The sequence below is a fragment of the Rissa tridactyla genome, chromosome 2 (assembly GCF_028500815.1).
Source record: "Rissa tridactyla isolate bRisTri1 chromosome 2, bRisTri1.patW.cur.20221130, whole genome shotgun sequence".
Classification (NCBI taxonomy): domain Eukaryota; kingdom Metazoa; phylum Chordata; class Aves; order Charadriiformes; family Laridae; genus Rissa; species Rissa tridactyla.
In genome coordinates, this window is record NC_071467.1 from 71,813,858 (window position 1) to 71,831,450 (window position 17,593).

At 41.2% G+C, this 17,593-nt stretch overlaps 1 protein-coding gene across 2 annotated transcripts in view; it reads left to right on the top strand.

Annotated features, from left to right (window-relative positions):
- The window catches only part of EPB41L4B (erythrocyte membrane protein band 4.1 like 4B), a 180,049-nt gene that overhangs the window by 123,163 nt on the left and 39,293 nt on the right, over positions 1-17,593 (top strand). For both annotated transcript variants that reach the window (XM_054192140.1, XM_054192141.1), the window contains exon 19: positions 7,102-7,169. In XM_054192140.1, the coding sequence (XP_054048115.1) occupies positions 7,102-7,169 (68 nt within the window). The remainder of the gene's footprint in view (positions 1-7,101; positions 7,170-17,593) is intronic.

The window sequence follows — 17,593 nt, forward strand, 5'->3', positions numbered from 1 at the left end:
GCAAATGTACAGCTATCTCAGCAGGGTTTTTTCTTTTGGTGGGCAGTGTGTGTTGTGTTCTAATAGTTTGTCTTCTACAAGTGGTGTTTGTATTCTCCACCTGTTACCCAATGTTTCCTAAATCCTTGGATTGATGTAGGTCTGGAAGTTTAGCACAGGGAAGGAACTGCCATCCTGTTTCTCATAGGTTTCTACTGCAGCTGATTTTTTGTGTTGCCCACATCTTTCCCTGTCTGCAGACAAGACGAGGCCAAGCTCATTTTTAAGATACATTTTTGCAGTGAAGTTTATGGAAGACAAACAGGTGACATTACCACTGAGCTGTTCCTCACTGAACATTACAGGTTGTTTGTTGAGAAAAAAGTGGTGGGAAAAGGTAGTTTCGAGATGCAGAGGTATCTACAAAAAGCCATTCACTTCTGCTTTCTCAACCCCAAGGGAAACTCTTGGCTGGTGAAAGGTATCTTCCATCAGCCAGGTTTGGGTTCTTGAGCAATTGATTCCCCTGCCTTGATTCTCAGTAAACAAAGGGACATTTACACTGAACAAAGGGACATTCAATCCTCTAGCCCCTTTCACACACTAACTTTCTTCACAAGCTTATACACAAGTAAATTTTTAGGCCAGGTCGATAGCCATCTGTCTTTTTTTCCTCCCTGCCCTAGAAACAAGTACAGACCGATAATCATGTCAGTTTGCTTTAAGTATTGCCAATATGTGAGTAAGTGCAGGTTGCTGGTGCTGTCTAGAGTTGCCTCGAGGAAAGGACTGGACTGTGGTACAGCAAATGGCTCAGGACATGCATGGGTGCAGGTGTCATCCTGCAGCCTTGTGCTTTCTACATAGATGCATGCCATGACTGCAAATGTAAACGAGAATGGGATCTATGCATTATTTATGGTAGAAAGCGTGCATAAGTGAGGTGACTCGCAGTGCTAGTCTATCTTAGCTACATTTTTGATGATTCTTTGGTGCTGTCTCCTTTAAGGAAAGATTCAAGTGTAAGGACTTGTCAACTTCAAAGTCCAGGTGCTTTTGCCATGTATTTCTAGAAAAAAATCGCTGTCTTTATGTGAGCTGGTCTTTGGAGCTTTATTCACTTGAGGGGATCTGGATTCAAACCCTAATCAGGTCACGAATGAAAATAGAGTAGGTGAGGGGAAGACACTTGAGGATTTATAATCTCATGCGATCTTTCTTATAATAGGACTTAAACAAATCCTTCTGGATCTCCAGAGGAGTTCTTAGCTTTCACTAGATGTTGACTTAAGTACCTTGAAAGGATCAGCTTTTCCAACATTTTAACCTCTTTCCATCATGAATTAGATGCTGTTTGCTTCCCTTTCCTCCTTTCCTCCCTCCCTCCACCCGTCCTTATTCACAGCACAGAGCTACTGCACAATTTGACAGTCTTCACACAGAGATCAGAAATGGAATTATGTGAGTCTAACAGGTCACAGCTGAGGTGTTCGGGCTGTGGGGGAAGCTTGAACAGCTCCTTATGTACACGATGCCTTCCTCGCTAAAGCTGTTGCTGTTTGTTAGTCACCCACTTGGATGAGCAATGAACTCACTGGCAAATTCCAGGCCAAGTAAAAAGAAGCAACTGCACAGGGACTCTCGACTGGAACTGCAACATCGCGTCAGTTATAATTGCTCATAACAATGGAATTTAAAAATGGCTCAGCTTCAAATCCTCGGTGTTCAGTCACTACAGGGAAACAGGTTTGCTCAACTTTAAAAGCAAGACTACAGGAATTGAAAGGTGTCAGAGGTATAAAAATACAAGATTTTGAATGTGTGTGGGCCAGAATGATCAATATATGATACATGGCAGCTCATTAGAAGTGTGTCAGCAATGAGGCCTCAAAGTCAGGGAAGGAGCTGAGGAAATGATGCAGCAGCCTTGCTGAGGTACAGAAGGGGAGGGAGGATTTAGATAAACAGAATGTGGGCAAAGGGAAATGTTTAATTTATTCCCTGGGATACGGGAGGCAAATGTGGCATTGGTGGCACAAGACTGTGACAACACATTGTGGATATATCAGCTATGTCTCCTAGCTGGCATGTCTGTAAGCGCTAGTACATGATGAGACAAGTACTGTTAATTGCGGTGATGTGTAGGAGCCCTGCCATAGCCCAGGAGACACATGGTGCCAGGCCCTGTTCAGTGGGAGAAAAACAGAGTAGTCTGTTCCCAAGAGACCTAACTATGATGCTTTTCTGCCTGAAAGGATACATCTGACGTATGAAATCACTAAGGTAGGTTTACCTTGGCAGGGCGTTCTTCCTGATGATGTGTTGCTTAGTCTGTATTATCTAATCAGATCAGGCAATGATCAGCGTGGCTGACAAATGATAAAAGTGTTGATGAAGAGGTGAAAAATCTGGTATGCTTCAGGCCTCCTTAGCATCGTTACAGAGCCAGTAAATACAAAAGTATTTCCAGGCCACTGCAGTAAGAGCCATTGCTTCCTTACCTTTGAAGATCTCCAAACACATGAGAGCTGTGTTGCTCCTCCTTCCTTTCTGTAACTGGGAACTTTGTGAAATTGCTAAATAAGAGACATTGTGTGTTTCATATGAGCCTTACAGATCCTTGTCTTTCTCAGATGAGAATCTGACACTCCCCTTTGGCTGCAGTGATCAGATTCTTCATACAGTCTTTTTTGCTGATTCAGGATATCCCTATTGTGGACTAGATGGGGTGAGAGCCGCCGCAATGCCCCTTGTGATGGCGGAGAGGCACAGAGGGCACTAGCTGCCCAAGGTGCTTGCTTGAGTTTCAAAGAACACAGCCTGCCTTGCCCAGCGCCCCGCTGGAGGATCACCAGCCCACAGTCCCAGCCAGCACTAGTCATCTGTGCAGAAGCACAGAAGGCTACAGCCAAAGTTGTGTCTTTCCTTTGTTCTCCCACTTGGTACATGCCCAGTGCATCCAGTTCCCATTTTGAGGTCCCGTTCCTGTCATCTAACTTTTCCTTCAGAAGAAAATAGGAGCTGCTGTTCACTAGGCAAATCTAGCCACTGGGGCTTATGAATTCATACATGGAGTTCCTCCCACGGGCCAGAAAGTGTTCCCAACCCTGATGGAAAGTTCAACAGGGTCTGACGTAGCATCCTTGGAGCATCCACCCCCTCTCTAAGGCTCCAAAGGACCTGGCTGCCGGGATAGCAGCAGGGGTTATGGGTGCTCATGAGTCGACTGAAAAGCAGTCAGGATCAGCCTGGCAGACCATAGGTTGATTGCTTAGGCAGCTGTGGGCAAAACTTGATATTACTTAGATGCTTTTCTCCTCTTTTCATCTTTTGGTGAAACTAGTCTTTCTTAGCAATCATCTATGAAGAGAGCCTGTACAATGACATTTCTGTCCAGGCATGCTTCTTGTCTCTAGTATGATAAAGTAATCCTTTACCTTTGTTTCTAACACCATCCAGAAAGTTAATGGCATATGAAATTGAAACATTAATAATTTTTCCTTTGCTCTGGGCCCCGAGAAGAAAAGAGACTGGCATTATGTGGATGGATTATATGGATCAACTTTTAATTGTGTTTGTTTTGCAGTCTGGTAGCCAGAAGAGCCAGCTTGTTTTTCTTTGGGTAATTATTAAGTGAATCTGCTTCTGTATAAATGAAGTTTCCAGGTCTGCTATGCCCTGAAACCTCTCCCTCTCAGAGCAGCAGCCTCTGGGTGAGGGGAGAATCTGCTTTAGTTAAGGAGATCTGAGCAGCTCTATGCTGCTGCCTCTGTCCTCCTTACACAGCTCAGTGCTGGCTTTTCTGTGGGCGACAAAGCCTCTGCCCGGCTCCCCATATACATTCCCCACCAGGTGCCTACTGCCAGCCTTGGCTAAATGCCCTTGTTCCACTCAGGGAGGGCATCCTGCAGCGGAGCCCAAATCCTGGCCCTAACATATGCACTTGTTTTCAAATGAAGGCAAGCCATCTGGGAATTATATTGTGAGAGTTGTGTACAAGTATAACCTTTGTTTAACGTCTTTTCAGTAAGGGCTGAGGAAGTCCTTGTGTGGTTAGTGAGTGTGATTTGCTGAGTTAAGAGGAAAAATAAAAGAAACATACTGTCACCTGATGACTTACTGGCCTCCTCCTGAAGACAAACAAACAAACAAACCAAAACCCAGCAAGCCAACAAGTAAAGCAAGGGCACTACAGTTCCTGATGTCTGAGGCCCTTTGCAGAAATGTTTGCAGGTCCAACATTTTCCCATGTCTGTTCATCCATGGGTATGGAGGAGAGGCATAGGGCAAGGAGAATTAGCCCATCCTTATTAACGTGTTAGCCCATCCTTATTAACGTGTACCTGCCAATGCACACCCATGGCACCCAGTGTGCATGCCTGCATCACCTGAGGCTGTTCAGGCCCCTCCATTTCTTTACGCACTCCCTCTCTCCCTCCAGTTTAGAGTGGGATTACTTGCTCACTGGTCTGCAGTACTTGCTTATGAGTACAGAAGTATTTTCTGTTCTCTAAAGCATGAGTAATAACTGAGAAAATTAATACCAGGAGAAGTTCCTCAGGATGCTGATCATGCCATTTAGGAATACATCGCTTCTTGAGATGCAGGCTTAGCCTTCCAACGCAAAGAAAGCAGAAGAGAGTGGTAATGTAGTCACAGAGCTAAGAAGCAAAAGGTCAGCTATTAGGGACTAATACAGTGAAGCCCTCTGAACTGGCTAATGAGGTCCGTGGCGAGGTCTGCGGCTTATAGTGTTTAAGTAGGTGGAATTTTAATCATTTCATTCCTGGTTACAGTCCCTGCATTGCATCCTTGATCTCTGTATTCTCTTTTCTATTGTTGCGCTCAAGTGCATCTTAAAATGCAGCTCGATTAATTTGGTGAAAATTGGAATAAAGTAAAATTTATGGTTTTAAAAAGTAGCCAATTTGACACATAATAAGCAGCTAGCTTGTCAGGTGTAACAATAAAGTGTTGTTAAGACATCAGTGTGGAAGAAGAGACTGTGTATTAAGTTTCTGACAGCTGGATTCGTGTTTACAGCTTTCGGAAACCCAACTGCTTTATAAAAAGCATTATAATTTCTGTAGAACAAAGAAATATTACTTCAGTGCTCATCTATGCCAACAAAGAATGATTTTCAATGCTTTCTCTCAATTCCTTAAAAAACATTTTATTTCCTTTCAAGAAAGCACTAGATTTTGAATAAACATTATGCTAGACAGAGCTACTAGAAGACCAGTGAAAAAAAAGCTTTCTAGAGCTAAGCTAAATTTCTTTAAAGTTATAAATTTATCAAAAATAAAAAACTGCACTCCTGGTCCTGAAATTATTCATGGTATTACACAAATTCACTGAAAAACTTCGCTACAAAACATATGGTGGCTGAATTACAATGGTGTGATTGTGTCCCCCTTTTATCTGATTCCTTAATGTTTAAAGCATTTGTCCAGGACTGAGGAAACCTCCGGCTGAGGGAGATTAAACCCAAATATGTAAAAGCCCTATGTTGGCGTGGAGCTTCTCTGGTACCTACTGCTGACCCTGTTCTCCTCTGAGTAAACTAGTTGTAAACTATCTTTCTCTGTGTAAATGAGTCCCCTAAGAGAGGGACAAACCTGCTGATGAGGTTCAGAGGGTCCCTTCTCTGCTGATGTTGTTTTCCATATTAATATACGAGTTGCAACAACTCGAACAGGACGGGTTACAGAGGGACCTCAAATGCTTCCTAACCCATCCTCAGGTACTTCTCTGGGCTGGAGTAAGCCCACAAGTGAGTTCAGTTTCTACCAAGCTCCAAGTGCTTGCAGTTTAATTGCACATATAGTTAATTGTGTGTACAAGCTGGAACAGTCTGTTCCCACCATGGCTGATGCTCTGGTAAATGATGACCTGGGAAGTGGCAATGGGTGTTTTGTTCTCTCTGGCACAAGGGGGAAATGAACCTAAAACTATCACAACTTGGGCAATTTCCCCAAGCACTCGGCATCCCTACTGATATTTTGTCATTCATTGCTAAGGTATAGAAGAAACTCAGCTTTCGTTTTGTTTCTTTTTCTCCTGAGTACCCTCACATGGTATATATCAGTTTGTGTTGAATGGAAGATCTCACATCAATTTTACAATATTTTTACATGCCTCTAGAATCCTTTGATGTGGATTTGATGATTTTGAAGGAACCTCTCTCATCCTTTTTTGAAGAGGATGATACTGACACATTTAATTCAATTTGATCCAGACTAATGGCTTCAAATTATTATGGTTCAGATATTGAAGAGTGAAAAGTCACTCTGTTGTAGGCCCATACCAGTTCCCTTCTATCCATTTAGCAGAATGGAAATGTCAGAGCCTGCCAAGCCCATTACTGATTTGGAGATACTCTTGTGTCTTCAACCAGTATTTTCTGTAGAGGGGTGCAGTATTGCACTGACACTGGCATTTACACACGGATTGTGGAACCCTACGTCCCAGTTGAAGAGTATAATCTACCAACACCTGCCCAAATTGGGCGTTTCCTGGGTAATCAAGCAATTTTCAAGTAAGTCATTTTGCAATACCAGTATTTTCAACTCTATAGACAAATGGTATGTGAGAGACAGGACTCTAATTTAGCAAAGCACAGTAGTGGGTGAGATTTTCGGTGAATTGCATGTACAGTGTGATTATATGTGGGGGATCCCATTTTTCAGTTAATTTTTCAAAGACTGAATGAAAAGTTGGCATCATTATTTTGAATAGACTACATAAATATTTATTCTACTCTAGTTAAAAGAGCAACTCAACTACAGTATTTTTGCCTGGGTTAATTTTTATTATTTCTTTTCAAATTTTTTCTGAAGGAACCATAAATATCACTGTTCCTTTCTTTTTCCTCCGTTTTCCTTATCCAGCCTCTCCCTAGCACTATTGCTCTGCACATTGTACATTGTAGCTCGTCACAGTGAATCTCAAATGTAGGAGCTGAAAAAAAATAAAATTACTATGCCTTTTACATCTGGGCAGAGTAGGCATTTTGGGTATTGCGGTTTTCTGGGGCACTTACAGGAATATTTTTTTAATAAACAGATGCATTATCCTAAGTGTATAGATGTTGTACTAAACTTTGGCTCCTTCTTTTAACAGGCTGTGAAAGAAGAGACGTCTTTTGTAAATCCCAGTAAGACCTCCAGCCTGCAGGACCCTAATGTAAGGTCTGTTGCTTCTTGTCTGTAGGGAAAACATCAAATAAATGCATGATAGAGTGAGGCATTGTCCAAACATGATCTCAAACAGGGGTTACAGGTCAATTTGCTCATCCCCAAGTAAAGGTCACAAGCAATGACCTAAGGACAAGGTGTCTGTCAGAAGGGTGCTTATTTTATATATCAGATATAGTTGAAGAATTAATAAAAGCTCAACTTTAAAAATCAGACCAAGTGTATATATTTAAAGAATTGATAAAAGCTGAGGCAAAAAATCAGGTCTAGTGACAAACCTAGAAAAGCTTATATAAAAATAAGTAAATTTGCATAACTTTTGTATCAGAAACATGATAGGTGTCCAAACTGGAATATCCTTGTGTTTGCATTTTTCTGATTTGTGCAAGGGTTTGGTTTTTTTTTTGCAGAAGAAAAGGCATTTGGTATGAAGCCTTAAGAAAAATGGCTCATTTGCAGGCAGTAGTGACTACTTTGGATTGTACTGTTTTGTTGATAGTGGATAGTAGTCTTCCTTTTTTGGGGTGGCCATTTTGAAGAGGTATATTAATCATAAACATTATTTAAATGGCGCAGTATGCTGTCTTTCAGCAGGTGGCTAGAGAGGAGGTTACAGCATAGGTATATATGGAAATTGCCTGCCTCTGTATGTATGGTAGTGCCATCATTTTGGACATCTTTAGTGCCCAAATCTGAGAGGAAAGTTTGATGAAAAAAAATTATGGATTTAAAGCATGGCAATCACACTGGATGTTAATCAGCTAATTATGCTAGTGTATATGCTATATATATGTTTATGTGTATGTAATATACATATGTACTAGAGTACTAGTCATCTCGTGATTTTATTTTATAACTTTCTACTTGTGACTCTTGCAACTGAAAGATACTTAAGCATCTTATAGAAAAGGCTGGATGGGGGGGTAATGAATTATGTTTGACAAATTAAATCATTCTGAACTCAGAAAGAAACAGTTACAGTTGTGAAAATTTGCCAACCCTTTTTTATGTGTGTATATTTCATATAAGGTGATAAATCAGCAATAGTCTTCAAAAAACATTTCATTCAAAAATTACTTTCTGATCAGATTGGACTAGCAGAGCTGCTATGTTCGCTTAGTGAACCAGCTAACTAGAGAAGAACAGTGAGGATGGTTGGTGGTGCTGAGGCAGGAGACATGAGAGGTGATGCTATTTCTTTCTGTGGCAGTCCCTGGCTTGTCTGCAGTCTAGCTGCGATTCCCAGTTCCCCACACGTCTCTCATCTCAGGACATCCTGCAGAGCTGTAACTTCTAACCTGGCATGCCATGATTTTCCTATTTGTTTGTCCCAGGGGCTGCAAAGTCTACTTGATAGTTAGAATCACCCACTTTTCTCCTGTGCCATTGCCCTTTTTAGATCTCTACAAAACTTTCTTAGGACCACTAAGAAAATTCATCATGTATGTTACACAGTGACCTATTTCTTTGTTTAATAGATATGGGGTTTATGTATTGTCTTTGCCACAACACCCTTTGTTGGGTTGCTGTCACTTCCAGAAGCAGTTCATGAGAATCTGTTTTGTAAAGCCCTGTGTGATTTAGAATGTGGCTAAAGTCTTCTTTTCCTTACTCACCTTTGCTGAACTTCTGCATAACATCTGTAGAAAAGCCTTTCTATTTCACATTTTGTAATAGATTCTCTCCTTCTTCATCATGTTGAGCTGTAAATGAGTTGTGTGCTTTGTGAGGTGAAGTACTATTCAGCATGAGTAAGGATGGCAACCTAGCAAAGCTAATTTTACTGGTTTTTGTTTTGCACACATCCAAGTTTATAAACTCATAAAAGTCACTTTGGAGTTCTTGATATGCAGCAACCTGGTGTATATTTGTGTAATATTTATTTTTATCTGGTTTATGTCAAGCATTGTTTCCTCTACAGTCAGTTGTGCCAAATGAAATGGTATTGTTTTATTGTTTTGTGTCTTATGTCCTGAAGGTACAAATATACAAGTAATCAATGCTCAGGGACAGACCAATTTTAACAGCCTGCATTCAAAACTCAGAGAATAAAGCAAAATAAATTCAGTGACTAACTAATTCTCTTTCTCCTTTAAATGGCTTCCCTTTCTGCAGGGACATATGCACCCTTGCAGACAGCTAGCATATGACCTGTTTGCCGATAACATCCTCTATAACCTCTGTTTCCTGGACTTGGAGGGACATAAGTGAGCCTTTGCTCTGCTAGGAATTGCATCTGAGTAGAATCAAGAGGTAGTTTATATTGGTCAGACAAGTCACCTGGGAGTTTTTCTCTTCTTTAGTTGAGAAACACACAAGTGTCCTTTGTGAAAAATCCCTCCCTGTGGAATGTAATTTTTATTCCTGAAAGTACCCATGCAGACATTCCTGTAGGCCTGTGCGAATGTTTGAAGAATGTTTGTTTGCTGAAATATCGTGCCGGTTGAAACCAGTATCTGTCACTGCTGTTTAACAATACTCCACTCTTTTCATGCAAGGGATTTATAGCAGGGACAGTGACTTCATGTATTTGATTACTGATGGCTGTAGAATGCACTAGCAAAATGCTCTGTTTTTTCCAAACCCCAGACATTGGGAAATTTGTTCAGGCTAGCTAGTAAGCAAACATATGCATGTTTGATCGTTAAGTGAAGCATGCGTTGTTCATACAAATGGGGAAATAGAAGGTAAGGAAGAAGGGCAGTAAGTGCTTGTTTGATTAAAGAACTGGGCTCTCTTTGCTACCATTTTGTCTGCTCGTCCATTGCCACTCTGAAGATTACAATTCTAATGAATTAACTGCTTGGATATGGCCTGTAATCCCCCTGAGCAATTATTTTAGCATCTGCCACGGCAGACTCAATTTGGCTAACAATTGCTGTTGCTCTTTGTAGAATTAGTTCTGGTTCAACTAGTAATTACTCATATGTGTGTGTGGTGTAGCAACTTTCACTACAAGCAGGTCTCTAGTCATTTTCTCGGGCATGGCCTCAGAATGGCGCATAATGTGCTTATGCAAAGTCATCATGTATCAGTCAATTTATTCACCTGTTTTCTGCGTCTGTTGGCAAACTGCAGATCCTTCTTTATCAAAGTAATTTTAAATATGGGGAAAAAGCCCACAGCTGAACCTGAAATTCACTATTTTGTCAGCTTTCAGGAGGGGAAAGCTTGTGAAATTCGCCCTGTCATTTGGTGCACAGCCTGGGAAATGCAAGGTTTGTCTCCTGATCTTCCTGTTAATAGCTAGCCTGTACACAACTCCTTTCTCCTCCCTGCTTTTGGAGAGTTGTGCATGTGTCTCTATAGCTTTCCCTCCTCTGGAGAGGCTTATTTTTTCCCCCACTTGTTTCAAGCGCTGGTTCCCACATTTAGTGAGAAAAAAGCTGGTGACTCAGTAACCCAAAACATGCTGCAGTGTCCTAGCTTACACTCTCCTTATTCTGCAATTAAGGCTGATATAGTGCACTATGAACTGGAACACAGTCATACATTCTCCTTGCTGACCCTGCTGCTTTGCTGATAACCTCTAGCGGAGCAGCAGATCTGGACAGTGGCAGTAGGGGAAGTTGTACAATTGCCTCAGCTGGATCCATCCGGGCTGCACAAGACAGAGCGCTCAGCTGAACAAAGTCAAATGAGAGCAACTAAGTGGAAGGGGAATTTCAAAAGCAGGTTAAATAGGAGAGCCACGAGTATATTGATAAGACACAGAAGTCCTACCAAGAGGAGTTAGACGTGTCTGCATTACAGCTGTGTTGTAACAGACTTTGAAGCACACAGATTTTCATCAACACCCACGTAACAGAGAGAAGTAATCCCAGCTATATAGCTGGGGCTTAAGCATTTTGGACAGGCAAAACATAATGTTGGTTTATGGAAGAAGAAATACCTGGAAAATCATGTTATTTATGTATTTGCATTATTTTGGTTTTTTATACTGCCTGTATTGACTCAAGAAGAGATACAGTTAGGTTGCAGTCACCACCTTGCATAGTGAGGCATGCTTTGTTAAGGTAGGTAGTAAAAATATGTTTGTGTGAACATTGGTGTAGTTAGGAATTTGCAATACCAGTCATTTTACAATGATTTTTAATGGTACTTCTTTTGGGATGTAGGGCTCAAGTCTGCAAGGGAGGCAGTGATCATGTCAGTCCCTTTTATGACCAACAAGAGGAGTTCATCTTCCAGTAGAGCTAGAAAGCCTTTCTATAACAAAACATTTTCTTCTTTAGTGTTGTAAGAGGAGGACCTGTTAAGGTGCCGAATGGGCCAGAAGGGATTATGAGGAAGTAACTGAGGTGTTTCCCTGTCTGTTGGAAACTTCCTTACACCCAGGTATCTAACTCAGTGTCCAGATGGAAGTGTCAAGGGAGAAGAGTTCAGGGAGAATTCACTGACTAGATATCTAATTTAATTCGGGTTTGAGATTACTGCATGTTCTTATGTATAGCTTTCGTAAGGCTCTCATCACTTGCCTCCAACTGGTATTTTTTTATTTGCTTCTTTTAGCCTTGAGAGATCAGAGTTCAGGCTGTTTGCCAGAACATCTACGTAATGAAGGAAGTATAAAAACGAAAATCATAGTCACCCATTTTGTTATCACCTCTCCTCTTGATCAGAGGCCTAGCCTGTCTAGTGATCGGGGATGCAGAGGTTTCTCTCCTGCAGCATATCAAGTGAAAGTGAATCACATAGTTACCTCTTCATGTTTTTATAAACCTCACCCATTTCTTAGTAAAGGGATGGGCTGCTAGAAAGAAAACCTCTTGAACTTTCTTTCCAGAAATTTCCCACCTAATTGCCAGCCTACTTCACTTGTTAAATGTAATGAAAATATGACTAACCGCAGAACCCCATAAGATAATTCTTTCCATTATTCCTCAACCTTATTCAAAGCTTTGCCAGACAGATGCACCATCTGTACAACTTCCGCAATGCCTATACACGAACCTCTCCTGAAAACACTTTGAAGTATCTGTTTTCTCGCTGTCTATGACCACCTGGGTAAACCTATAGAGTGTATATGCACGGAGATTGCACGTGTGCACAGGTTCTCACGTGCACAGTTTGCCTGTATTTGACATAAAGGTCTACACATTTCTTATTTTGTTCTTTTGTTCAAATATGGATGAATGTAATCCCTGGTATAACTCTGCTGTACCAGCTTCAGAAACTCCAGTCTGTGAAGAAGTAGACCATATTAGTACACATCAGGAACTGCTAATACTTCGGAACCAGACAAAATACTGGTTGTTCTCAGGCATGGCCTGTTTCATCTTGGGACAAGTCAGACAGTGGAAATGTTGGCAAAAATGCCTAAAATTAAAGAAAGTTTGATAAGCAACTGAAATTAAATTTGTAAGACAGAAATTATCTGGCGTTTATGAGATTTGCTGGTAATGTACCTTTTCTTCATTGTCACTTGGAGTTTACGAAAGTTTAGACATGATTCATTCTGATTCAAGTGATCTGGCTGAAGGTCTTCAAGAGCTGGTACATGTAAACACTAGCACCTTCTTCATCATCAGATAAATGTTAATCATTTTGTGAGTAGCTATTTACTGTTACACGCAGAAGACTATCCAGGTCTTAAAATAGTCAGATACACTCTTTGGAGGTCATGTTTTGAAAAATTGAAATAGTAATTGACATTGTTCTGGAGACATTTTAGTTATTTATTGTAGACTTACAGAACTGTTGATTGGAAGGGACATCTGGAGGTTATCTAGTCCAGTCTCCTGCTCAAAGCAGGACTGTCACCAGTACTAGACCAGGTCAGCCATGGCTATGTCTAGCTGAATTTTGAAAGCCTCCAAGGACGGAGGTTATACGGCCTCTTACTGATCAAATGTGTCAATGGAAGTTCCTGCATTTCTGAGGCAGGTGCCTAAGTGCTGTCAGTGAAGAGCCCTATTCAACGGACAGCACTCAAGTTGGCTCGTCAGTTATTACTGTTCTTGTCACCGTTGCCACTTGCTGTTGTGCAACACGTGGTACATTTATGAACTGCAATATTTATTTTCCCTTATAACATGCTTTTGGATTGATACCAGCTTTAGCATGCTTTACATCCCACATGGTTTAGGATTTGTCTGTGGATTTCTTTCTGTTTAGACCAACTGCTGCATCACCCTTTGTTGATCCTTGTTATCCAAATTATCTCATCTTTCATAGGATTGCAAATAGAAATATTCTTCTTATGTGGGAGTAGGTATAAGCACCAGCTGGTGCTTTGTGCATTCATTTATTCTAATTTTCTTTGTAAATCTTCCCATCCAAAACCAAATTACGCTATTACATTAAGACTAATTACATTAGGAGCTGCTCAACATGTAACATAAAATTAAATGTTATCTCACAGAGCTTGATGATGCTGCACACCAGAAGAGAAGGGTGGAAAATATTAAATTATATCAAGTTATACAGGGTACAGATGAATCAGGAGAAGTAATCGCAGGCGCTCTTCTGAATGCCCAATGCAGAGTAAGCTTTCCTTATACAGATTGGCAGAATGCGATTCCCCTGCTGTGGCTCGTGCATTTGATGTACACTAGGCTTTGAGTTTGGCTGCCTTTTAATTTACATATGTCCTACACCTTTTCTGACTGACGTGATGGTACTTCTTACATACAACTTTCATGTATCAAGGGAGGAGTGTCACTCAAAGTAATGCCTGCATTCTTGTGCTTTTCCCTTTCCTTTCTTACCTGCACAGACTGTATTAATATTTGAATTATCATCTCTCAGTATCTGAGCTAACATCCTGCTGAAGTACCTGGTGCAGTGTGAACCTCAACCATTTTTTTCAGAGAACTTTGGCTCTCTGATATGACCATATGAGCAAGGTGCAAAGTGTACTGATGTTTGCCTAATCTGTACACATTTTGGATCTGAAACTAACCCCTCAGTATCTGTCTTTATACATACAGCTCCAGGATAGCTGTCCAACAGCATATAGGCATGTGCAGAGGGAGTTTGTTCTAGCTTATCCAACAATACGTACTCTGAGCACTGACTTTTTCTATCAGTGATGCTGACTTAGGACTGTTTGGAATCATAACCTAAGACAACATTTTTTTAAGAAAAAAACCCCAACTTTCCATTTTTGTGAGGAAAACTAGGGTTCTGGAGTGGTAGTAGTGTTCTCAGGAAAATGGAATTTACTGTACAGATGCTTATCAGCTGCTCAAGACTTCAAGGTACATGAACTGATTTTTATTTAGCAATTTCAATCAATAGAGACAGCTATGGCCCACAAAGTTCTCTTGGACACTGTATCTAATAGCAGTTCTTACAAAGATTGCAAATCGACACCAGGTCTTCAAGTCTGGGGTCTTATCCATGGGCAGTTTCTAGGTAGGTAGCTTCTAAGCATCACATAGCTGAAGTTTTGGACCAGCCATCCAGAGGGAGCTGTGGCAGGAGATTTCCACACTGGTGTTTGGAGGCTAAGAATAGTTCATGTCACCTGGAGGATTATGGACAGCTTGTTTCCTCAAGTCAAAGACTTCAGTTCCCTAGAAAAATAGACATATACAAATGAACTTTTAGGCAGGTCAGAATTGAAGCTGATCAAAAAATATGTACTTGGTTTTACCTGACATGAACTTCAGTCAACACAGGCAGGTTGTGTTTTCTTAGGATCAGAATGAACTTAACTCTATGAGGCAGAGTCTGAAACGTAACGTTTAAGTAACTCCTCCTCATGTATTGTGAAATATTCTTGGGAGACTAAGCACATCATCTATATTGACTCCTTCCTAACAAATATTAATTGCTTTTTCATTTAGTCTTCATCCTCAAAAACAAAAACCATTCATTCTCCAACTGAAAAATTTCAACCAGTGTTTCCAAAACCAAAGTGAATAGCTAAATACACATCAGCCTGGCCTCAATCAGCGGACAGGTTAGTACATCTGCTACTACAGCTTTTTACAGGAACCTCACCCAGTAATTTCTGCGTCAAAGCCATAACTCCAAGCTGAACTCTTGCATACCCTTTGCATGCCAGTCGGCATTAAAGATTGAAGATAGGACACCTAGGTATGTTCTTTGACTTCATTCCGAGTATTAAAGACCTCTTTGACCTGTTGCCTGAAGTCAGACGCTGATGAATTGTTTGTAATTGTATTCTTAATCTTTGAACTACATAGAAAGGAGCAATACTCAGACCTTTCAGATGAGGTTAAGTTGATGAAATACCCCACCCGAGATACATTTCTTTGTCCATGTCCCTTAAACTGCATCTAGGCTCTTTGGAAACCACAGCATTTATAATAGCTGTCCTGGTTGCTGTATGGAGAGGTAGGATTTGTGCACAGTTTGACCTTAGATACTTTGTGTGGCCCTGCAACATTACTCTCAGCTGGGCAAAGAGAACAGTTTCCTGTATCATCATTATCTATCTGTTGGAACACAGGAGCATCACATTTTCATTTAGACTGCAAATACATTTTCATTACAAGGACAAGGGAGGGGAGGGAATTTTTTCCTTTGAAAGAAGCTTGAGAGTAACTCAAGTGAGGAGGGTAAGGAAAACCCACAAGCTGTTTTTGGATCAGGCTGCTGCTCTGTAGCAAGGAGCTTCGTTGTATGTCTGCAATCCATATACAATCCCAGTTTAAAAAATAAAAAAAATCAAAAAAGGAAAAGCCGTTTTTCATAAAGTTTGATACTGGTAATAGCTTTCAAAAGTCCAAATAACCTGTATTCTGAGAAAAGCTACCATATCAGAGTGAAAAAGCACAGTTTCTTAGCTTCAGATGGCCATAACTTTGGAAAAGAAATAGAACTGAAAAACGCTTAGAGCACAGACTGAGAAAAGATTTGTGTGTTTGTGTGTGTTTGCTTCTCTTGTTATGCTATGTCTTTGATACACAGGAGAACACATCAGCAGTCTTTGGTGGTTTTAAAATTCTGAACTGGATATTCCTGGGGAAGAGAAGTAGTTTTACCCCTTCCGGCGGCTTACTAGGTGCACAATCGTTTGCTCCCACGTGGCCCACTTGCCACGTTTCAGACAAATATGGAGGTTTGCAGGGAGCCAGTTCAGCAGGGGATGAGGAAGGCATGTCAGTCTGTGGCAGCCACGGTACGCAAAGGGGTGGTGCAGGCAGCAGCTGACAACTGCAGGCAACCCTGACAACTAGTGTCCCCATTACAGCTGAGCCAGGGTGGGACGCCCCTGAGTCCCTCGGCACAAACACCTACATCATGTCCCTGCGGAAGTTTCAAGCTAAATCAGTGGACATCTGTGGTTACTTGAAATCGTAGAATCATAGAATGGTTTGGGTTGGAAGGGACCTTAAAGATCATCTAGTTCCAACCCCCCTGCCATGGGCAGGGACACCTCCCACCAGACCAGGCTGCTCAAAGCCCCATCCAGCCTGGCCTTGAACACTTCCAGGGATGGGGCATTCACAGCTTCTCTGGGCAGCCTGTTCCAGTGCCTCAACACTCTCACGGTAAAGAATTTCTACCAGAGTGCATATTTTTTGTGAGCAATTTTGGTTTCAGTAGCCCTGTTGCCTGCTACTCTGCAAACAAAACGAATTTCTTTTTGTTTGGGGGAATCTCTCTCTGGGGCGTGTTCATGTTTCTGTGCAGGCTTGTGAAACGGGCTGAAGCCGGTTCAGTAGAGTGTGCTGGCTGCTGCTCAGGAGTATGCTGGGGCTCTCAGTGCACGGGCAGTTTCTGATGACCTGCCACTGCATGCTGACATTGGTGGTTGTTATTGTCATTCTCACCAGGAAGTGACAGATTTTTGTGTAAGGTGCCAGGTCATTCAGTAACTCTGTCTTGGTTCAGTACCTTCATTTTTATGCTGTAGTGGTTGGATACTCTTACAGGAAAAAGGTTTCTTACGAATAAATGACATTGAAACAGAATCTTGTAAAGGACCTGTAATACACTGCATGACTGCACGTTTTCTTTTTCTTTTTTTTTTTTTTTCTTAAGTCTGAGTCCCGCTGATCCTTCAACACTTCAGGTTTTGTTCAAGCTCACAGAAGTTACTACATGGAGGACTATAAACTACAAATGGTGATATCTGCACGTAATGACTCTGTTTAAACAGCCAAAATAATTACAAGGGTTTTATTCAAGAATCATATCTTTCTGTATAAGATAATATGTTCTGGCTGTAAAATTCAAAAGATAAAAATAGAAGTTATTCAACTTTATAGTTGCTTCTTTTGCAGGAATATCAATGAGATCATTCTTAAGAGTGTGTGATATTAAAAGCCTGCCATTTAAAAAACACAGATGAGGCTCTGAGTTGATCAAGCTGAGCACTTCTTGCATCTTGTTGCTGAAGTGAGAGTAGCAACAGTGTTGAGCATGTTCAGACTGGGGAAGAGTGTTTGGAGATGAAACAGGAGCTGTCATGAATGTTTTAGGCTCATGTGGGAAGGTCT